The 25,043-nt window shown below is 35.8% G+C and overlaps 2 protein-coding genes across 8 annotated transcripts in view; one reads left to right on the forward strand and one right to left on the reverse strand.

Annotated features, from left to right (window-relative positions):
- DNAJC24 (DnaJ heat shock protein family (Hsp40) member C24) overlaps nucleotides 1–3,361 on the reverse strand; it is an 83,920-nt gene extending 80,559 nt beyond the window's left edge. For all 7 annotated transcript variants that reach the window (XR_009208788.1, XR_009208789.1, XM_058424543.1 and 4 more), the window contains exons 1-2: nucleotides 3,247–3,361; nucleotides 2,296–2,439 (exon numbers count right to left, since the gene is read on the reverse strand). Coding sequence is in view for 5 of the 7 variants with exons in the window: in XM_058424543.1 (XP_058280526.1) it covers nucleotides 2,296–2,406 (111 nt within the window). In the remaining 2 variants the exon portion in view is untranslated. The remainder of the gene's footprint in view (nucleotides 1–2,295; nucleotides 2,440–3,246) is intronic.
- Nucleotides 3,349–25,043, forward strand: part of DCDC1 (doublecortin domain containing 1) — a 486,974-nt gene continuing 465,279 nt past the window's right edge. The window contains 1 exon segment of the mRNA XM_058424526.1: nucleotides 3,349–3,462. The gene's annotated coding sequence lies outside the window, so the exon portion shown is untranslated.

Here is a 25,043-nt window from a genome sequence, read left to right on the forward strand (position 1 = left end):
CAAAAGACACCATTAAGAAAATGACCTGGTAAATCACAGACTAGGAGAAAATATATACAACATATATACAGAATCAAGAATATATTTAATTTAAAAAAACACTTCATAAAAGAAAATTATACAAATGGCCAATTATCATATTAAAAAGGGCTCAAACATTATTAGTCATCAGAGAAATTTTAAAAAAGCAACAACCCCACAATGGGGTATGACTAGACACTGTAAAGTAGTCCAGTGATTCCCATGGGATGTGGCAATTTTGACATGCAGGTGGCATTTTTGGTTGTTACTGGCATCTAGGATCCTGCCACACATCTTACAAAGCACAGGACAGCCAAAATAACAAAGAATTATCCTGCCCAAAATGTCAATGGTGGCAAAATTGCGAAAACTCCAATAGCCAAAATGAAAGAGACCAATAACATCAAATATCAGCAAAGATGTAGAGCAACCAGAACTCTCTGATACATTGTTAGCGCATACGTGAAATGATTTATCTACTTTACTGTTTGACAGATACTACATATTATGTGCCGACTGCTTCTCAGTGGCCAATTAAAGGCTAGCATGGCCTACAAGAACCAGAATGACCCAGTCTACTTTTCCAGGCTCATTTCCCAATTAACTGAGTGAGGTACAAGGATGGTTTAATATTAGGATATTTTTCAATAAAGTCTACTTGATTCTGCTGACAGAAACTTTAAAAATTCTGGGGCAAAAGGTACCTTAAGGTCATTTAGTCCAACATACTACCTAAAGTAAGAATATTAGTACAATCCTGATGATGAAACAGTTACTGTCTCTCACAATGAACATTAATAGTTTTGGCAAAACAACATTGATGTAACTGGTATAAACTAAAGAGACAACAAATTCTATATAAATAATGGTTCTTTACTCTTTATAAACTGAGTTAACTGGACTTCAGTATAGAATTACAGACATTGGCTTAAGAAGCATCACAATACAGATTGAAAAAATGAATATAAAAGCTCAGAAAGATATATTTACAAATACTACAATTCATTTAAAAAAAAAAGAGTCGGCCAGGTGCAGTGGCTCATGCCTGTAATACCAGGACTTTGGGAGGCCGAGGCGGGAGGATCACTTGAGGTCAGGTGTTCGAGACCAGCCTGACCAGTATGATGAAACCCTGTCTCTACTAAAAATATAACAATTAGCCAGGCATAGTGGCATGCGCCTTAATCCCAGCTACTTGGGAGGCTGAGACAGGAGAATCCTTTGAACCTGGGAGGCGGAGGTTGCAGTGTGCCGAGATTGCGCCATTGCACCCCAGCCTGGGCAACAAGAGTGAAACTCCATCTCAAAAAAAAAAAAAAAGTCAACTGATAATTAGTGTATAAATGGTCTAAATCAGCATTACCCCATAGAAATATAATGTAAGTATAAATGCTGGCTACATATGCAATGTTAAAAAAGTAAAATGCAAGAGAAACAAACTTTGATATGTGCAAATACATGCATGCATATTATGTATATAAAACACAAAATAGCCAGTAATCCAAAATATTATCATTTCAATATATAATCCACATAAAAACTGTTTGATTATTAACTACAAACAATTATCAGACAGGGAGTTTAACTGTGATAAGTTTATTAAAGGATATAGTAGAAACAGTGGACAATATGTATAGAAAGATGAGAAAGAGATGGAAACTTTAAAAAAAGAGCCAGTAGAAATGCTAGATATGAAAATTAGATAAGAGATCAAGAATTCTTTTAAGAAGTTTATCAGCAGATGGACACAGTACAGGAAAAATAAAACCAGTGAACTTTAATCAACATAATCAACATAAAAATTGTTAAATTATTTTAACTCTTTTTAAATACTGTCTTTAAAATCCATTGTATATTTTACCCTTACAGTCCATCTCAAGTCAGGCTAGCCACATTTCAAGTGCTTAACAGCCACATGTGGCTAGTGGCTACTGTTGTTTATTATGTAACAACACTTCTAAATATTTTACATGGATTATTTCATTTAATCCTCCCTTGGCACATAAAAGAAAAAGTAACTTGTCCAAATTCTCACAGATAGAGATGGACTCAAGATTCTAACTCAAGCAGCCTGACTCAGATCTCCTGCTCCTAACCATGCTTTCCCACCTCAAATCAAGTTTTTCTGCAATATTACTGAAACGTTCAATTAAATCAAATTAATACCTGGATTCCTGCCACTGGTATCCTATTTTCTGGAAACCTAAATCTGTGGTTTCATATAAAAATTGATTTTTTCCCCTCATGATTTAAAATCTGAAAGAAAAGACTTACCATTAATATGAGTTTTTGATATTTTTGTTTTAGGTCTGATATATTTGCAGATGGGTCTGCCCCCAGGATGCTGTACCAATCCTTTTTTGGCATCTGCTCAACCGCCATCATCCATGGAACCAGAAGTGGGCCTTCTCAGATTAGCTGAATAGAAATATTAATGACAATTCATCACAGTTTGCCATGTATCGAAGAAAAAATTAAGTACTGCTTTTGTAAATTCTTTAATATTTAGTCGAGTAAATCATTATAATGCAAACCTGAGGAAGCATAGATTTTCATTTAAAATGCCCCAAGAATTCCACGTATAAGTGTACTGACAAGTAAGGAAAACGTGTTAGGTATTTCACGATATATATTTATACTTTAATTAATGAATATACAACAACATTAAAAAAAAGAATTTTATAATGAACCGGGTGGTGTTTGAACCTCTAAGAAGGTATTTCTGCTAGTCTTATGATAAAACTGGCACACAAGTAAGCACTCACTAAACACGCTGGAGGAGCTTAATGAACATTTACAAAATGAATGAATAAAAACAAAGCAAAACAGAACACCAAAGAATTAAAATAAATTTGGGGGCATTCCTTCTGAATGTTTCTCGTTTGCTTTTCCTCCAGATTGTCTGGAGAGCATGATATGGGAAATAACGTCAGCACCAGCTGATAGCGAACAAGAGTCCCGTGTTATTGGAGAGGCGCTGAGACCTCGCAAAGACAGAGTGAAACTCTCTACGCGAAGATGCCCCAGTCTTCCACGCTCCAGAAGAGAGACCCTACCAGGAGCCCCAGAAATCAGGCAACCTCTTCCCACAGCTATATACACTTAACGAAACAGCCGGGGCCTCCTCAAGCTCGGGACTTGGGAATCTTCTCCATTCACAGTCGGCTTTACCCACCCAGCCATTGGCAGGCACCCTCTCCGCGCTTTATAGGACATCAGACCTACCTAACTTCACATAGGCGCTGCTGCCCACTCCTCGCCTGCTGTCGGCCAGAACTCCGGACCGGCTTCTCCTTCCGCCGGAAGTCACTGCTCCGACGTGTTCGCGTTTCTGGTCGAGCTGTTGTGGCCGTGGCACCGCTCAGAAGCGACGCTCCGCCCACCCCGACGCGGTCGCTATGGTAACCGGTCACCGATTCTCTGGAGTGGCGTTTACTACCAGTAAGTTCCCGAACTGTGAAGAAAGGCGTCTTTGGCTTCGCTCTAAGTCTCTCTTGTCCGGGCCCCGCGACTGTCGCTTCTCTCCTCCTCCTCAGCGAGCACCCCCTCGCCATCCCAGGCTTTCCCCGCCTTCTTCAAAGCTTCCTCCGTTTACCGTACCCTGAGCCACTCTCAATCTTTTCGGTTGGTGCTTGAACTGTGGGGTGAGAGAGGGGTGCGGGGGCAAGGATGTGAGAAGCATGAGGAGACCTGATGCCACCCTCGTCCCTACAGTTCCTTTACAATGTTCTCATTCGAAAATTAAAAGAACTGAAACCTATGCCAGGTGGGGCTAGATTTGCAGGGGATGGGGTCGGTTTAATTTTTTTTCTGCAGAAGATATTCAACCTAATTATTAATATTTCTTTTAGACCTTAGCAACCAACTTGCAACATAAAAGCGTTCCAAAATTCTTTCACATTTGCTTTTTCACTTCGCTTTCATTTCAACCCAGTGAGACAAGTAAGGCAGGTGCTATTATTCCCACTTTATAGATGAGGAAAGAAATCAAGGATCAAGGCCAAACAGCTAGTTGGGTAGCAGCAGAACAAGGACTCAACAAGTCTACACATTCCCAGGGCAGCTATGCTATCTTTCAAGCTTACAGAAAAAAGCAGAATGAACTGCTCTTCTTCGAAGCAGTTAGGGGGCACTGCATATGGGCGCTGTTGGGGTTTGTTGTTGTTGCTGGTGATGGTGGTGGTGGTGGTGTTTTTCTCACCTTTCTTTCTTCTCCCTTTCTTGATTCCTGTGTTTCCTTTTATTACTTCTTTGTGCTGCTTACTTTACATTAACACCTCTTCCTAGCATTGTACCTGGAGATGAAAACTACATCTTATTTTTGGCCAGCATGACATAAATTTCACTTGGAGATGTTAAAATGGTTTTGTTGTTACTACCTTGATTTTGCTTTCCTTCTTTTTTAAACTTCTACCAATCTGAGTTTGAGAAGCAGTCAAGATAAACAAGCAGAAAATAAAATAATCTAATATGATCAATTATTTAATGATGTTATGAACTATAAAGAATAACTGAATGAAACAAGCAAGTTTAAAAATCTAAACATGAAAGTATAGATTAGGTTCTCCACAGGATTTTGTCATGTTTAAAGGCAGATACAAAGAGCATCTGGTTTTAGTGCTGGCTCCATCATACTTTCTTGTGTGGCCTTATGGAAATACCTAAAGCAATGGAATTAAGTAGTGTGGTGAATGCTTTCCTAAACAATACTGTCAGAATGATGCCACCTTGAACATCTCTAGCCCTCAAACTCCCCTCTGTTCACAGCTTGGTTCTTCCTTGTATAGGTAGATATGCTCCGGTACTCCAGGTTTTTTGTTTTTTACAGCAAAAGCATTTTATTTTGATTTACTATTTATTAGGTTATTGTATTACCTTATTTATTTATTGGGGTTTGGAAAGTAAGAAATAGTTTTTTTCCCCAGCAATCCCAACTATTTTGTCATTTCATCTCTACATACTTTAGTTTGTATCCCTAAAATGTACCAACTTTTTCTTTTATCTCCATAATTCATTATTGGACTGTCACATAATATCTAGACCTTACTTACATTTCTACGGTTAATTGAAAATGTTTTTTTCTGGTTGGTTTGCTTGACTTAGAATCAGACAAAATGTACACTTTCCATTTAACTGTTCTGTCTCTTAAATATCTTTTAAATTATAGCAGTCCCATTTCTTCACTACAACTTTGTTTTTTTCTTTTCTTGCCATTGGCTTCCGAGAAAGTTGTCTTACACTCTGCTTATACCAAAATAAACTTCTTAAAACAATTTTTACATAAATTTCTGATCTTTAAGCTTCCTTCATTTTTCATTTTATAGAGCAGTACTTTCCAATAGAAATATACTGTAAGCCATAAGTGCAAGCTACAAAATTAATTAATCTAAAAATTATTAAGGCGGTACTTTACATTCTTTTCTCCTACTAAGTCTTCAAAAGCTGGTAAGTATTGTGCCCGAACACACCTCAATTTGAACTAGCCACATTTCAAATGCTCAGTAGCCACATGTGACTAGTGGCTACTGTATCAAGCAGGGCAGGTCTAAAGAATAAAGTCCTAACTCCTTAACCTGGCATTCAAGTTACCTCTTCAATGTGATCCTTACTTTTCCAGCCTCCCCTATTATCTCCATACATTAAACATTTAAACAATTGGATCTTTTCATGGTACTGAAATCAACCCAATAGTCCCATAGACAGGGTTTTGTTTGTTTAGTTTTGTTTATTGGGGTTTTTTTTATTAATAAACATAGAAATGGACACTTCTTGTCTGAAAGCTTGAAACTTGCGTTTGTTTTATCTTTTTGTTTGCTTGTTTGAGACAGAGTCTTGCCCTGGTGTCCAGTCTGGAGTGCAGTGGCACGATCTCAGCTTACTGCAGCCTCTACCTCCCAGGCTCAAGCCATCTGCCCACCTCAGATTCCCAAGTAGTTGGGACCACAGGTGCATGCCACTATGCCTGGCTAATGTTTGTATTTTTTTTTGTAGAGATGGAGTTTCACCATGTTGGCCAGGCTAGTCTGGAACTCCTGAGCTTAAGCAATCTGCCTGCCTCAGCCTCCCAAAGTGCTGAGATTACAGGCTTGCGCCACTGCACCCAGCCACATTTGGTTGATCTTTATCTGAGTACCTTCCTCAAGAAAGGACGCCCAGACCTCTCAACAAGTATCAAAGAGCTGAAACTCACCAGATTACTGCATCTAGGCAGTGATATGCCAGACCCCTTATTCTTCATTATTGTTTCCTTACCCCTCCTTAGTTCCTGTTTTCTCATACGTAGTTAACATTTCTTCCCTGTTATATAACCCCTAATTTTAGTCAGTGAGAAAGACGAATTTGACACTGATGTCCCATCTTCTTGGCTGCAGCATCTGATTAAAGCCTTCTTCTTTGACAATAATCATTGTCTCAGTGATTGGCTTTTTGGGTGGCAAGCAGCAAGACATAGATGGAACTCCTGGTGTTTTGGTAACAGTATTTCATCAATAATTGTGTTCAAATGCTTCTCCTTACTTATAACACCCTAATTCTTTTCTTCCTCCTATCAGAGTAATCCCTCCTTTAAGGCCTATCTCTTCCATCAAGCCTTTTATGATGGCCTGGTCGTTAGAAATTACTGCCGCCTCCCAACTTTCATAGCAAGTCATTTGTATATCACAGTATATTGTTTTCCTTAGAATATATTCTGACTCCCCAGTTGGGTTGCAAGCTTTCTGAGAGCAAGAACACCTCTCTTCAGAGAAACTAAGAACCAGCTATCTTGCCTCATTCTCTGGAGTTCTAATGATACATAGCTCTAATAGTTTTGTTTCTCAGTATCTTATATTCAGAAGGCAATTTATCCATTTTATGTGAAACTTATATAGTAGAAATATAAACTATGTTAGTATCATGGTTAAGAGTATGCACTCTAGGGTCAGAACATATTTGTTTAGTCCAGGCTTTTCCTCTTACTGGCTATGTGAACTTAATTCATCTCTTTGCTTTGGTTTCTTCCTCTGTAATATGGGAGTAATAATAGTATTTCCCTCATAGATTTGTTGTGGGAATTAAATGAGATAGTTGTGCCTGAAAGTAGTAAGTATTCAGTAAAGGTTAGCTATTGTTGTTATTATTAATTAATAATATTTGTTGCGCATTTGATATATTAGAATATTAGACATTCATAACAGTATTTTAGGAATTTCCAAAGAGAGTAAATGACAGCAGGAAACAATTGAATTGGAAAAATAAAATCAAACCCAAATATTTGTTGAACTGTACATTTGGTTGGATTTCAGAATAAATTAAAAGGATAGGCAAAACTCTAGTTTGCATCATCAGCATCTAATATAACCAAGGTAGGCGTATATTAAATATTTGATTCCCAGATGATTGATCACGTGCTATTGATGTAGCTAGATATATCAGGAGTCTAAGATCCTTTGTCATGATGATAGCAAAAAATGACATTGTTATTGAATCTATCGCTTTAGTACATGCCTGCCCGTAAACTAATGTCCACCAGACATTCACAAATTCTTAATTTGATGTCATACTAGTCCATTGTGCTTCTCATTGATGGATAATAATGGAAAATATATCTATATTATATATATATCTATATAAAATATAGATATATCTATATAAAATATATATATATATATATATATATAGTGTACTTCTGCTAATTATTTCCTATTCTAGGATTATATTTACTTGGCTCTTTTGGTAGTTCCATCACCAAGTATTCCTTCATTTCCTTGATTTTTATTTCTGAATTTTAGGATTTTTATACCAGTGAACTAAGCTGTATTTAAGCACTACGGGACATGATGTTTATGTTCTGAAATTGAATGATTGTCTCTAAAGCAACTTATAATCTACTGGGAAGATAGAAAAACCACCAAAAACTAGCTAGTTATTTGATTTTTAAAAGGCAGTGATATATATACAGCCTTCATTCACCTGTTGACTCAATCGACAAATATTTGTTGAGTGTCTCTTACGTACCCCACACTCCGTTAGTTACAAGAGACACAAAACAAAGTTGACTGTAGTCTTCTCAAAAGCTTAGTTTATCTGGGTAAACAGACATTTAAAAAGGAACTGAAATAACTGTAGGAAGTACTATGCCAGAGGAAATACCAGGTGCTGTGACATTAATTAATAATTTGCAGGTACACCAATACGTAGAATAGATTACTTGAATGATTAAAATCCTTGAATCAAGATGAAGCTAATCCAGGAAAATGTATGAAGTGTTAAGTTTTAAATAGTGTTTGGAAGGAAGGGAGAAGTGAATGACTAGAATGAAAAAAACTTCCTCTCTTCTTTTTTTTTTTCTTTTTTGGCAGATTAGCATAAAGCTTTAGACAGTATTGAGAATCAGCTCTAATGAATAATCCTAGCTCATCTTTTAGAAATGGTTTTCATTTTTCCCTTTGTTGGTTGTCTTAACTCAGTCTATTATCTCCTTTGCCATTTTGACAATAGTCATCATCGATGAACTTTCGTTGAGTTTGTGCAAGGCAGTACACTAAGCAAGAGAGAAACAGAGGAAGAGGTAAATACTTTTTGCGGGCACCACACTTGTTGCTGTGTTTTTCTTGTTTTTTAGCATTATGTGTCAGTTCTTTCTAACTTTTTTCAGACCTCTTATAGGTCTTTATCTTATCTGGGATTTTTATTCCTGTTTTCCTATCTTCACATCTGATGTTTTAATCATTCCATGAGCCTATTAAAGATATTGTCTGTAATCCATCTTCTGTTTATCTTTAATAGTCATACAAATACCCTTGTTTTTTTCCCCCATTCACTTATTTGCCCTTTTCTCTTTTTTCTTATCACCACTCTGGTTTTTCTGTGCACTTTCCAACTACCCTGAAATTTGTGGTGATCTCTTCCAGTCATGTGGGGATATGCATTTATATACAGAAACTCCTTGACATGTGATGGGATTATCTCTGATAAGCCCATTTTAAGTTGAAAATATTATTAGTGCCTTAATACACCTAGCCTACTGCACATCATAGCTTAACCTAGCCTACTTTAATTGTGCTCAGAACACTTTCTTTAGCCTACAGTTGGGCAATACTCTACACCAATACTCTACATCATGGAGTATTGGTTGTTTACCCTCAGAGAGTGCATGGTTCACTGGCAGCTGCTCCTCCCTGCCACTGTCCAGCATCATGAGAAATTATTTTACTACATATCACTAGCCTGGGAAGAGATCAAAATTCAAAGTACGGCTTCTACTGAATATGTATTCAGTAGAATACACACCATGTAAAGTCAAAAAATTGTTAATCAAACCATCCTAAGTCAGGGACTGGCTGTACTGTTTTTTAAAGCATGCTACTTTCTCTATTTTAGTTTTTTAATCCTGAATTTTTTTTGAAAAGTTTATTTTTGTCATGTAATTGACTTAGACAAGAAAGGTTAATCTGAATGATCAAGGGGTGTTAATTTGTGGGTTAAAATGTGTTAAACAGTTGATTTGAAGTCTGTTTAAGTCAATTAGAGAGTATAATGAAGATGTTTCCAGGGTGTTATGGAACCTTTTGAAGTTAGTGTGGAATTCACTAGTGTATATTAACTATGGCACCTGGCTAAACATGTTATTGCATTCAGGTTTTTTAATTTGTGTGAATTCTAATAGGTATGAATAGGTCAACATATATAGAAGTTTGACTTTATTAATGAACCTCATCTTTTGTTATAGGAAATTAAATTCATGACTTAATTCATCATTAGCAATGGAAAACATAATTAGTATCATTGTTATCTTTGCACTTGCATATTTTTCTAAAATATAAGGCAATGACTCTTGTTTTAAAATAAGATTAGTGTCATTATTATAGGTTTTTAAATGCTAAGTATCTCATACGGAAGAGTAGAATTCATAAAGACATATAAAATGTTGTGTGCTCACTTAAATAAATGATTTATTTCCTCCCCTAAAATTACGTGAAGTAAAATTATGAGACGTTTTAGTGTTGGCTAATATTTTCAAAGATTTCAAAATAGTTAATATTATTACACACAGTTTAATATTATTATGCTCAAATTCAGTCATTGAATATAATTTTTGTATGATGCTAGCATTATTTAAGATGATTAAGCATTACAACTTCAACAGTTTAAATCCACAAGAGATATGAGAGTAAAAATCAGATTTTAAAATACATTCTTCACTTAGCATCAGGGTTACTATAGTCTGTTTTTTATTACTTATGTCAGTTTACTAGTAATAAACACATTTAGCATTTCAGCTTCTTGCAACCTTTCAGTTTAATTAGTTAGAGACTGAGAAAAACAAGTCTTGTATGCTAAAGGGATTTCTGCAATGATGGATTAAATGCCAAAATAATGAAACCACACATCTTAAAAAATATACTGAAGAATAGACGTTTTCTGATGAATTTCCACAAACTATCATATTTTAAAAATATTTTCAGCAATTCATAGTATTACTTTTTAATCTACTGCAAAGCACCATGAGTCTAGTCTTTTGTAGCTCATTAGCAATTTCTTTAATGAGTTTTTTGGTGTGATAGATAGTTAAAGTAACAGACAAATGACAGATTGTTTGCCTTTAATGATTTCCCTGTTTCAAGCCCATTACAAAGCAATTAGAAATCTGACAGCATTTTCACTCTGCATTACTGATCGTCTAAAGTGATGAGGAATGAGAGGTGGTGAATATTAATTGTATATTTTCATATGATTATCATAAATTACTACCTTGTCTGATGTGCTGCAGGTGAAGCAGGAGCATTAGAGAAAGGCAGTCAGATACATTAATTTGAAAGACTATATGTTTTTTTTTTAAATCTTTGTAGTATAAATCCTAGTCTGCAATGTTAGTCTCTATGAATATTCCTCTGTCACTATTAAATTAACTATTTTTAGTTTCTATCTATATTTGGGATAACTGAAGTTTTCTTATTTGAATACAAGAAAAGGAAAGGTTATTCCATAGTACAACGTACCTGTATCTATTTAAATTTAGAATCTTAAAAATCTGTGAATTTTGTTGATTTATATATTACATATATATGCATAATATTCAGAAATTTCAGTATAGAGAAAGATACTCTTAGAAATAGGTCATAGTTTAGCGTTATGCTAAAGTCAGGTAATCCTGCAAAAGAAGAGGTAGGAAAGTGTAGCGAAATGTAGAATGAGATATTTCAAGGCCCTCTGTAACAGTTCTTTTGATCTTAGCCCACAATATATCTGGTTTTTCTAGTTTCTTTTCTCAGGTAGATGTAGCTAAGACTGTCATCAGGATGCAAGTGCTGTTGTTACTTAGTTCCTGCCTTGGATTTGGAGCAAATGCTGGTCCAGGAACTAGATACAGTAAGAATTAGCAAACCTAGAGCATTTTAAATGATTAGAGGCTGGGTGCAGTGGCTCACACCTGTAATCCCAGCACTTTGGGAGGCTGAGGTGGGTGGATCACTTGAGGTCAAGAGTTCAAGACCAGCCTGGCCAATATGGTGAAACCACATCTCTACTAAAAATACAAAAATTAGCTGGGTGTGGTGGTGTGTGCCTGTAGTGCCAGCTACTCAGAGGCTGAGGCAGGAGAATGGCTTGAACCTGGGAGGCAGAGGTTGCAGTGAGCTGAGATCACACCACTGCACTCCAGCCTGGGCAACAGAGTGAGACTCTTGTCTTAAAAAAAAAAAAAAAAGATGAGAAATATATTTGGTTCAATTTTACTAATGTAAATTAGTTTATATTTTACTGTCTCTCTAAAGATATAGGTATTGGTAATCGACATGTAATGAGTTGAGTTGAATTTCTTTGTGCTAATGAGGCTGTGTCTTCATTCAATCCTTCCTTTTGGGCCTTTTTGCTCTGGTTTTATCTGTGGAATTCCATCCCTTGCAGATGCATGCCATCTTGGATCCATCTTTATGGATCTTTATTTATGAAGAAGGTAATATGATTATAAATCAATAAAATGGATTTTTTACATGCTACTTTGAAACCATTCTTTTTATTTTATATTCAATTGTATGTGTTTGCATTTTATATATACTTAAAGTAAAAGTGTTAGGCCTTCACAGATGAACTTTTTGTGTTTCAGGAAGTTGAGAACCATCTGAAATTCATTACATATTTACTGAGGGAAAAGTTAGGTATCATAATGAAAAAGCAAATTATCAGTAAAAGGGATTGAGTCACTAGCATTTAGTAGCCCAATTTAATAATCTTTGTACTGGCTAAGATTTCCAAATGTATTAATTACTCTCCATATGTAATGACCTCCCAAGATTTTGCTTCACAGGGACCTCCTTTATCTATAGAGTAGGTCCAACTAACATACAACTTACAGAATCAGAATGGTGATTCCAAATCCCCTCAACTCTTTTCTGATGGTATTCCTTACCTTAGTGTTAGTCTCGACTTTTAAGTCAATCCTTTCTACAGCTCCACCAATTAGCCTTTGCTTCTCTTTCCACTTCTAACATACCACTAATCAACACAGTTACAGTAGTTCTCCCTTATCACTGGTTTCAGTTAAACATGGTTACCTGCAGTTTGAAAATAGGTAAGTATTGTAAAATGAGATATTTTGAGACAGAGAGAGAACAGAGTCACATAACTTTATTATAGTATATTCTTATAATTGTTCTATTTTATTATTAGTTATTTGCTGTTAATCTCTTACTGTGGCTAATTTATAAGTTAAACTTTATCATATGTATATATGATAGGAAAAAACATAGTATATATATAGGGTTTGATACTATACTGTATACACTTTTAGGCATCCACTGGGGGTCTTGGATCATATCCCTTACAGATAAGCAGAGGAAGAAATACTGTACTTGACTTTTGGCCAAAGTCTCCACGTCTTTCTTTAGAGGAGTTGGTTTGGAAAACTTACATATTTTTCCTATGACAGAGAACAGCTATCCATATGTCGGTATGTATTAATAGGAACCTGGGCTGTCTAACTGTGTCATTGTTAACAAACCAGTAGCTGAGGAAGCAAAAAATCTGAAGTTGTAAGTTGTAAATAGCTGTATCTTCTCTGATAACAAAGAGTCTCTGGAATACTTTCTACCATGTCTAGACATTTTTTCTTGGACAATTCAGGAGGCAGACCTAAATACAAAAATAGGAACTAACATTTATAATTAACAAGCACTTTTACATATTGCGTATGTTTTCATTTGATCCTTTTAACAGTCCTGTGAGGTAGGTAAGGCAGATACCATTATCATACACATAAAGCAATGAGACTGGGAAGAGACAGAGGCAAAAATTCAAACCCAAGTTAGTTGAGTCCAGATCTGTTGCATTTTCTGCCATACCACCTTAGCTCTTATATGTAAAAGCTCTCCTATTAAATGACTAAAATTTTAGAGACAGAGAACTTTAGAGTTTCTCCCTTTTATCAGTATCTCACACCCCCATATTTTAGACAGATAGGGAAAATGTACAGAAAAGAGTTTAGGATTTACCACAGGTCTGGCCTCAAACTAGGACCGGAACTTCAGAACTATGTGATCCAGTCCCAGTGGTCTTTGCATTACAGTGCACTACTTTCATGTTTGCTGAAGCTACAGGGACATTTTCTTTAGCTACATTTTCTTCAGTTATTAACTTAAATAAAATTATTTGTTAGATTCTTGGCTTGGTAAATATAAAAATTCCCCCGTGTTCTTTTTTTTGTTATAAAATAAAGTCAGTTTTATCTGGCATAGCTTTTTTATACTATAGCTATCTCCTCTAAACATTCTGGAATGACTTAAGATAAGAGGGGAAGAAAAGAGTGTGACTCACTTGTGTTGAGAGAGCTAGAGAGAAGAGCGATTGGGAATAGTTACTCATTCCCATTTCCTTTTGGGTGTACCAGAACAAATAACGCCTTGAGGCACTCTTCCCTTACTAGCCTGGGAGTATCCCTGATTGAATGTTTCCCTGGTATGGAGGCTTAGAAAGAATGTTAAGATCATCAGCCAGGTGCAGTAGCTCACACCGGTAATCCCAGCACCTTGGGAGGTTGAGGCAGGCAGATCACTTGAGGTCAAGAGCTCGAGACTGGCCTGGCCAACATGGTGAAAACCTGTCTCTACTAAAAATACAAAAAATTAGCCGGGCATGGTGGTGGGCGCCTGTAATCCCAGCTACTCAGGAGGCTGAGGCAGGAGAATTGCCTGAACCTGAGAGGCAGAGATTGCATTGTGCAGAGATTGTGCCACTGCACTCCAGCCTGGGCAAGAGAGCGAGACTCTGACTTAAAAAAAAGAAAAAGAATGTTAAGAGCAAACAATAATTCAGTAACCAAACATTTTTTTTCTAAGATATCTAAATTATTATTTTAAATGTTTAAATGGTGACAGAGATTGGGAAAACAGGTATGTCAATTACATAATGAGGAACAACAATTCTCCTGGTTCGTAGGTAGCTCAGTTCAACATACTGTTGGCTCTTGCCTGATTCTGTAATACAAGCCAAATGTTTGACTTCCTTTCCCCAGTGAGGCCTCTTTCCAGCGTAGTCATGTTCCCAGCCCTCTCATGTAGTCAGCCAGCTGGTCTCATGACACAGAGATTTCTCGTCATGAAAAGTGGGTTCATCCCTTGACTCCACACAATTGATTTTTACATTATTTCTCCTCTAACCAAATAAGAGGTATTCTTCACACTCTTCATGTTTCAAGTGTTTGTTCCAGCACTTATATTTTAAGCACCACTCCAATATTGATTACCCTCTCTAGCCGTAGAAAATCCTTTCAATTCACTCACAAAGTGCTTCCTTGTTCCCTTTCAAAATTTCTACCTAATTTGAGTTTATATTTACAGTGGTGTTGCACTGTTGTCCCAGTGCAACACCACTTAGTTGAATTAACAAGTCATTTAAGAGCTCTACAGGGAAAAAAGGTCAAAAGTTGAGGGAAAAAAAAATAAGGAAATACCTTTTTTAAAATTTCACAGCTCTCAGAGACCTGATGTGATGGAGTCAAAATGTAAAGTAAGCCAAGATTCCTGACTATCAGTCATCAGTAAAAAGACTGACTTTATTCTGAAACAGATCCTTAAAAGAGAGATGTATCAGTAGCCATTGGTCTAGTGTTCGAGTCAATTTTTAAATTCCTTTCTTCCTAAATCATTTTTCCCTATCCTACTGAATTGGAGAAGGAAATAAAAAGGCTTACGACATTGAAATAGATTACACTGTTCACTTCTTGCGTGATAATATGACCTGTCATTCTATCATAGAAAGCTACTAAGTTCATCTGGCATATTTGGCTCTTTTGTTACTATATTCATGCCCCCAGTTAAACTAAGCTGTATAATTACCAAAATAATTTCCCCCTTGCTTTAAAAATGGATATCGCTTTTCCAGTTTCCAATGACATCTTCCATCATTTTGAGATGGTGAAAGCAGAGAGATTTAGTTAAAAAGAGTTGATAGGAAAGAGAAGAGGAATAAAAAGATATTCTTCTTTCCTTTTGCAGTACTCACATCCATGTGACCTATTCTGTGTTGACAGTCATAAATATTTGACTCATAATTTTTGTTTGTTTGTTTTTGAGACAGTCTCGCTCTGTCGCCAGGCTGGAGTGCAGTGGCGCCATCTCGGCTCACTGCAACCTCCGCCTCCCAGGTTCAGGAGATTCTCCTGCCTCAGCCTCCTGAGTAGCTGGTACTACAGGCACGTGCCACCACATCTGGCTAATTTTTGTATTTTTAGTAGAGACAGGGTTTCACCATTTTGGCCAGGATGGTCTCTATCTCTTGACCTCGTGATCCTCCTGCCTTGGCCTCCCAAAGTGCTGGGATTACAGGTGTGAGCCACCGTGCCCGGCCTTTGACTCATATTTTAACTCACTTGTGGACTTCTCAAAGTTCGAACTAACTGTCCCTTCAAGAAAAAAAAGAAAAAAATCTTACAATGTACTTCTTAGAGACTGATTATCTATTTCCATAACCCTCAGTCATAGACATTTCTATTTACACTAGGCTCTGTAAGTTGAAGAATTTTCTTGTTATTATCCAGTAATCAAAGGTGGTCGGGTTACCTAGTATGGTGCCTCAACATGTCAAGCGGTTCACTGTGCTTATTCTGTTCATGCTTCAAAGTTTAGCATTGCTAATTAGTAGGTGTTGGCATTATAATCAAAGAATTTCAAGTAAATATCGAACATCAGACTCGAAGCTATAAATTATCCTTAAGAATAAGGCGTTTAAGAAAATATTATCTAAACCTGTAACCAACAGTTGGTTTTGTGAAAATCATCAAGGTCTAGACGTTCCTGCACTCTGAAGAACACTGAAGATAGTGGGCCATATATTTAGGCATTGTCACCAATGTTGTAGGTAATAAATGCTTTGTGTTTACTGTCTCCATGTGGTTTATTATCAAATGGAAACCATCTGTTGGAACCATTTTATACTAAAATTAACAGATAATTTATCAAGTAAAATGGACATTTCACTTTTTGAATATTTAAGATAAAGCATTAGATTCCAAAGAAATGTCCTATGTATGGCAGGCTGCTTCAGGCTATGCTGCTAGTTAGCTCAGATGTAGAAAAAGGTCATGCTTTGCACCAACTTGGATGAAGAATTTTGCGAAGTATTAGGTTCTCATTTATGTTGCTTCCAACTAAATCAAGAAGACCTTGCCGAGATTGTGAAAATTGTGAGGAAGTGGCCATCGCCTTGGTTTGCAAGTCAAATTTGCTGAAGTTGGAAAATTCAAAATGGAAATTATGTGTATTGTCAAAGAAACAATATATTAAGCATATATGTTTGTAAGTGCATATGAATGTCTGTGTGTTGTGTGTGTTTGTGCACACTTGTATATGTGTTATAGTGTATAGAAAAAGAGACAGAAAACAGAGACCTTAAGTTTATGTGTCAGGGAACACAATGTCAATAAAATAGTCATTCTAATTGCATCTCCCACCTGGCAAAATGAAAACTGTAATCTGAGTTAAACCTGATCTAATCTAAATGCCTAATGGCAATAAGGATGAGATTATTTCTTCCTTACTCCTAGAGGGCTACATAATCTTTTGCCTTTCATTTTGGGTCATCTCAGATTCTAAGTATTTGTTTTAGAATACTAAAGGTAGCAGAATGTAATTATATGAATTTAGGTGGATGTAATATTTCTCCAAGGACTTACTGAGCTAGTCATGTTATTGTTAAGTGAACTTTCAAGTTAACTCAAAAGCTGTTATCTTTGTTTTGAGATTGAGTTGTACATTGTAGATAGGAAATTAAGTCATACTTCCTTAATATATGGAATGCCTTGACTAGTCGAATTATGAAGTCGTTGTGTTGAAAGTTTAATACAATAGTCGAAAGCTCTTACGTTGCTAAGTATCAAACTATGAGCTCACTGAGGGCAGTGCCTTTTTTTATCATGTTTTTATTATGTTGAATTCAATTATGTTTGAACTTGTTTAGTAAAAACATAATGCTAATTATTCCTGTATATCATTATTTAAAGAAATGAACGATTTCTCTTTAATAAAAGTAAATAGGATCGTGCATATACACGATAAGGATGTTTCTCATTGTTTTTCCTCTGGTAGACTAGTCAATCCTAGCCATGACAGCACATGGTTTCTTTATGGAGTGAGCACAAGGTAAGCCCTAGGGCACTGTTTTGTTATCTTATGTTTGTCACTCTGCCTAGATGGTGATCTTTACAAAGTTTTAAATTTCACCCCAGGAGAATATTACATAATAATTATTGTTGAAGCAAATTGGAGGTCCAAATTTTTGTAATCAGGTTTGAAGGATATGTTTCTCAATAATGGTGGAGCAACTTTTCTGTTCTGTTTTGCTTGGCCTACCAGTACCTTTCAGTAGATTTCAAGCTTCACATGATGGCTTGTGGAATTGCTTCCCTCTGCAGCCCTTTAAACTGTAAGTGTAAAATTCAGTCACTTGGATACCTGTAAATAGGAAGATTGTATTTAAATTAGGGGAGTGGAGAAAGAAAAGATCGTTTACTCAAGTAGTAGTTCCTGGATTATTATTAAACAACTTCTGGTTCTTTGGGATCAAAAGGGCTTTCAGCTTTCCAAGGTCATGTGCTGCATTTATGCATATGAATAATAAACTTGTGCAAAATAAAAGGAAATTTCATGCTTGGGAGGAAAAGAAGTTTATGTGCTTTTACCCTTACCTAAAGAACACTGTCCATTAAAGTAAGATAGAGTAAAAGAAGTTTTTTTCCTGCCTTCAATTTGGAAAATTTACGTTAAAAGAACTTAAGATTTCCCACATAATATTTAAAAACTTTTTTGAGCCTGCTCCATTGCTACATGATAATCTTCTATTTCTAAAGAATTACATGTATCTCCTGCTAAAAGGGGAGCTAAAGCAAGAGTTGAATAATCTTTTACCTATAACATATGCATATTTATGAAAAAAGTGGGTACATTTGAAAAATTGCATGTATTTTTATGCTTCTATTTGTTACTATGGCAACCACCACAGTGCCTAGTATTTATGTTGTCTAAAATTCAGAACATCTTTTCAAAGAAATAAATATGCCAGAACCATGCATTCTATTTACTTTAGTATTTAGAAAAATATTTATTCTAATGCATATTTTTGAAGAAAAATAGCAATAAATAATGTAAACTTCAGCCTAGCTTAAATTAGTACCTTTTCCTGTAGTGTTTTTAAAATCAAAATAATTACATTTATTCTTTTCTTTTCCTTGTTATAAAAAATCAGAATAGTGAATAGAAATAATGAATTTTTAAAATTCATGAGTCAATCTTGTAATGTAGTTTTTTGATGTCTCCTGTTTTTATGACTTAATATTTTGATTCATAATAAATTTCTGAAAATATAAAACATAAACAATTCAACCAAATATTTAATGTTAGCTACATAAATTAAAAAATGTAAATATTTGCATTTCTGATTAAAGGTGATTTTTAACATCTAGGAACAAAAGATTTCTGTTTTGTATTTGAAATGAAAGGTATGGTTGCTATTACTTAGTTAAATTATTTAAATCATTTTCTGACATGTGTGATACATAAATATAATTTTTTGAGTGTTAAACAACAGAATGGAAATTATGAAGCATAAAATCAGACATGTTTCATGTCACATATTACCTGTTAAGAAAAACTGCAATGCAGCATTTAAGTACAGCAGAACAATGAGCATATTGTTTCTGATACTTGTAAACAGGATGGATCTACAGTTTCACAGTTTATGTTGACAGTATCTTTGTGGGAAATGTAATTATCAAATGAATTATAACATGTCTTAGTATCAAGATTATTAATAGTAATTTTAATTACCTTTTTCAAGATAATTGGATATGTTCTCATAAGTATATGAGAAAGGGGACACTGGGCTAATTAGATATTTTGAACTTAGTTATCTTTAAAATATCTAGGAGCTTAACATACATATTCTATATTTTAGGAATTTCTTCTTTTAATTAAATGGTTTCCTAAGTAGAACTAAAATAATTTATAATTTATAAAATCTACTGATGATCCCTTGATATTCCTCCTTGAGTATTTTTATAATTTTAAAAAATTGAATAATTAAAATTTTAAAAATTAAATGTTCACTACCAGTTATAACATTTTTCTAAAACTGGCCAAGTTAAGAGATAATATTTTGCTCCACTATTGGGTACTGTTAGATGGACTTTCATATAATACTTCTGATAATTTTAGAAATGGATTTATTTCCAAAAAGTAATTCATTTTGGAGATACACAACAGCCTTAAAAATGTGCATTTATTTTGATCCAGGGATTTAGCTTCTAGACTTAAAGGACTATTCAGTGGTGTGGTCAAAGGTATATATACAGGAATCACAGCTTTAATCACAATAAGAAGCATTTGGAGCCGCTAACTAGGATATTAAACAGGTAATAAAAAATCATGTTCTCAACAAATATTTAGTAACATAGGAATATTCTCATTCAGTGAACCCAGCTGTATATATTTTATTTTATTTTTTTGGAGGCTGGGACTTGATATGTTGTCCAGTATGGACTTGAACTCCTGGGCTCCAGCAATCCTCCTGCCTTAGTCTCCCAAGTTAGCTGGGGGTACATGTGTGAGCCACCACAAACAGCCTTGTATATGAACTGTATATTTAATATGGCCACACCTTTGTTTTAAAAAAAATCTGTAAAATCATAAAGACTAAAAACAAAAAAATTGTAATGATTACTAATTCCAAGAATAGATTTTTTTTTTTGAGACGGAGTCTCGCTGTCGCCCAGGCTAGAGTGCAGTGGCGTGATCTCGGCTCACTGCAGGCTCCGCCCCCCGGGGTTCATGCCATTCTCCTGCCTCAGCCTCCTGCGTAGCTGGGACTACAGGCGCCTGCCACCTAGCCCGGCTAATTTTTTGTATTTTTAGTAGAGACGGGGTTTCACCATCTTAGCCAGGATGGTCTTGATCTCCTGACCTCGTGATCCGCCCGCCTCGGCCTCCCAAAGTGCTGGGATTACAGGCATGAGCCACCACGCCCGGCCCAAGAATAGATTTTTAAATACACTTTTTAAAATCTTAATATGAGCATTTCTATAATAACCTCAGTTATAATCATTTAAATGGTCTTTAATAAGACAAGTTAATTAAAATTGTGTTTACATTCATTATAATGAAAATTCAACCAGTTGGAGGAACAATGTTATCTTGTCAACATTGAATTCATTGTCTTGTTTTCAAAGTCTGGAAATAGTTGGTACTCAATAATTCGTTGATTGAATGGATAGATGATGGGGTCAGGAATTAGCAAAGTGGTTTTAGGGAAAACACATTTGGAGGGCCACAAAGGTACCTTGTTTATGTTTACATAAAATTGATTTGTTCATCATAACAATAGATGACAGGATAATAAAGTGATAAGAATATGCAAGAACTGATTTGCTTAACATAGTCTGGTAGTATAGAATAAGGCAAAAGCTAGATAGCTAGATTTACCCTAGGACATTTAGTTTGTCTAGTTGTACAATTATAGCTATTAAACAAGCAAAAACATTTATCACTGAAATTCCAACAGGAAACATAACTTATTTCAGAGTCTGGAACTGTAGTTCTTAACCTCCCCACTTAAAAAAAAATTAAACTATTATTTTTATAAAATGAGTTTTGATAATGCAAGTTTACTCAGGGATATAACTATTAGAATTCCACAGTAAACTATATTTTAGTTGTTGTAAAATTAATTTTAAAAAGAATACTTTGGCAATGCAGGTGTATATATGTGATTTACATGTTTACACAACACGAGGAAGGTAGATTTAATGAAGAAATCAAGTGTCTTTCTTAATTGAATTGAATGGTTAGCCTTCTGGATGAGCTCTATTGGAGATGGGGCTTTGCAAATGAGATCTCCATGTCTCCTAGTAAGGTTGAGTGTGGCAGCAACTTACATCTCCTGAACCAACAGTCATTATCTACCTTGACAATATTTTAACACACCTGAAGTTCCTACCACAGTGTATAATGGCTTCCACTGTGGTACGGGGATGCCGTTTCAGCATTGGTGGAGGTAACTGGCAATTAAATAGGTGAGGGCACGTTGAGTGGCAGAAAATAAGGTATTTGCTGCTGGAATGCTGCAGCAGTTTTCAAGGGACAGATACAACCTCTTGTTTAGTGGAATATGGCCTAAAACTCTACCTAAGTGTTGCCAATGTACATTAGGACTGGCCTTTGAGAGGTAATATCTGACTGTTTACTAGCTGTCTTGGAAGCTAGACAAAGAGACCTGAAATCTTTGAAGATGATGGTAATTCCAGATTTCTTTTCTTCACTTGTGTCTTTCTTCCTTATGCATGCTTTTCTCTGCTGTGTCATCTCCATCCCACTAGAAAATGTGAGTTCGAATATTCAATTCTACTATAGAAGAAAACAAATGAGATGATGAAATTTATAAGAAATTTTGATGACAGATAGGAAGTCAGCAAGTATGTTATGAGATACAGGTGAAACTCCTAGCATGTATTAATATAGATATGAGTAAGCAAGTACTTTGAGAAAGAAAAGCAGAATTTAGAAGATGTATTAAATATACATAGTAAGCAAGTTACTAACCTGTAAAACTTGCCAAGACAAAATAAATGGGTTATGAAGGAATAGACAAGTGTGTATTTATTTGATAGAAAGGTAGAAAGACCAATTTATGATCTTGTCACTTCTGGGCTGACAGCTGTGCCATGCCACCTACTTATGACCTCCATTAAGGTCCTATATTGGCCCATGGTACTATGCCCAAGAAATGCAAATAAAACCCATAGCTCTTCACCATCAATTGGCAAGCTACCTCTTTATTCAGGTATAACTGCCCCTTTGTCTCTCTCATTATCAAGTATGTGCCTTTGACCCCTGGCACCTTCTATCTTGGCCACCTGACTCAAATCTGAACTCTGCTTCTTACAACACATTATTATGGGGAAGGCTGATGTGGCACAGAGAAAACAGAGCATGTGACTAGCATGTAACGCAGGATACATATAGGGTGGTCCTGCCACTCACATCCTATTATAAGAGTATCAACCTATTTCATTGCTTTCCCCTTGCTTTTTGTTTTACATTTATTTAGTAAGTTGTATGAAATGAACGTGTTAATTTGGTCTGTGAGCCCTCAGATTTAGCGTGCCTGGTAATGTACTTGGTGGCTACCATTACATCAAGGTAATTTTCTCCTTGACAGTATGCTCTACTTTGAACTTTACTAATTCTCCCTCACAATTTGGGATTTTGAACTAATGCATTGATCCTCACTATCTGGTTTAGGGACCTAGACCAAGCTACGAAAGGAGTGTTAATTATGGTGATTCTATGGCAGTCTTAAGCACCTAGTTCACTGTGAAGGAATTATGAGAACCTGTTTCTCACCCTTCCTCTAGGGAAATGCAGGAGAGCTAAGCAAGTCCCAATTTACCTGGGGAAGAGGATAAGGAGGTTGTTTGTCAGCTCTGTCCCACTTGAATTCTCTCCTTTCTCCCCTTACTGCTGAGGCTGGAGGTAGTTATTGTCTAGAACAAGAACTTCAAATATTTTTGCTCATATACTCTCTAATACAATTTTGAAAAGCATATACTCTCTTGTACATTTTAAGTTGACACAACATTTCTTGTTATAAGCTTAAATAGTTGGAAAATATGTGATTTCTGGTATGCTATGAATGTTGACACTTAAAAAATAAAACTGTATTTAAAATATATCTAATAGAATATGAATTCCATATGATTTGTTTAAAATATTTTTTAATGAACATTTTCAAACACATACAAGAGGAAAAACAGTAAAACCTCCGTGTACTCTTCACCCAAGTTAAACAATCATCAGCTTTTTGACATTCTTACCTTTATTCCCTTACTCTTTTCTGTCGGAGTATTTTAAGGCAAACTCCAATCATATTGTACTCACATATACCTCGGTTTATATGTCTAACAAAGAAGATTTATCATGATAGTACCATTTATTCATATTCAATAAAATCATTTCCTTAATAAAATCATTTCCTTAATATTAAGTAGTAAGCAATATATATTCATGTGTCACCAATTGTCTCAAAAATGTATGTCTGATGAAAGTTTGTTCAAATCAGGAACTAAATAATATTTATGCATTGCATTTAGTTGAAATGATTTCTTTTCTTTTTTTTTTTTTTTTTGAGATGGAGTCTCCCTCTGTTGCCCAGGCTGGAGTGCAGTGGTGCAATCTCAGCTCACCGCAATCTCCGCCTCCCGGGTTCAAGCAATTCTCCTGCCTCAGCCTCTTGAGTAACTGGGATTACAGGCGTGTGCCACCACGCTGGGCTAATTTTTTTTTTGTATTTTTAGTAGAGACAGGGTTTCACCATATTGGCCAGGCTGGTCTCAAACTCCTGACCTTGTGATCCGCCCACCTGTGATTCTTGAATCTCTTCATTTGTAACATTTCTCCTTTCTCTGTTTTCTCTGCCATGTCTTTTAACATGTTTCTCTACTTCGCATATTTATGAGAAAAAACCCTAGAAATTAGATCTAGAAACTTGGTTAGATTCAGTGTTTATGGCAAGAATTCTTCGTAGGTATTCCTGTGTTTATAATTCCTGTGGAATTACACAAGGAGAAGCAATTTCTAGTTGTCCTATTTTAGTGACATTAATGTGAATCAATAGTATATCAGTCAGATTCATCTGCTATAAACTTCCCTTTGTCTTTTCATCTCATAATGACAAGCATTGCCTGGACAAACATTATCTGGGTCCATTACTTCATTAGAGTTTATGCAATGGTGATTTTCTAATTATTTTATTTCATCTGTATTTATTAGCTATAATTCTTCTATTAAGAAGAATTTTCTTTCATTATCTATTTGTTTCTCCTGAATTATAGCCAACTCAGGAAAGAAGGAAAAGTACATTTCTTTTCCAGAATACTAAATTGGTGGTCCAGCGATCTCCAAAGATGAATGATGAGAATTGAAGTATAAATTTTAATTTTAGTATTATTAGATACTCATGGATTTATATGCTTGATGTTTCAATCTTTTATTTATTATTTTTTTTGAGACGGAGTCTCGCTCTGTCATCCAGGTTGGAGTGCAGTGGCGCGATCTCGGCCCACTGCAAGCTCCGCCTCCCAGGTTCATGCCATTCTCCTGCCTCAGCCTCTCCGAGTAGCTGGACTACAGGCACCCACCACCACGCCCGGCTAATTTTTTGTATTTTTAGTAGAGACAGGGTTTCACCGTGGTCTCGATCTCCTGACCTCGTGATTCGCCCGCCTCGGCCTCCCAAAGTGCTGGGATTACAAGCGTGAGCCACCGCGCCCGGCCTTATTTTTTTTTTTTTTTACTCTTCAGAGTGTCCCATTTTTGGCCAGTGGAATTACCTTTAAGTTGACTCCTGTGTGCTTTTGACGTTCCCCACATGAAAGAATGTGTAGTAGAGCTCTCTAGAGAAACAGAGAAACAACAGGATGCATGTGAATATAGATGATGGAGATAGAGTTTCTTGTTTTAAGGGAGTTCTTTGTTTTAAGCATGACAAGGTGTTACACATAC

The sequence above is a fragment of the Hylobates moloch genome, unplaced genomic scaffold (assembly GCF_009828535.3).
Source record: "Hylobates moloch isolate HMO894 unplaced genomic scaffold, HMol_V3 SCAFFOLD_11, whole genome shotgun sequence".
NCBI lineage: Eukaryota > Metazoa > Chordata > Mammalia > Primates > Hylobatidae > Hylobates > Hylobates moloch.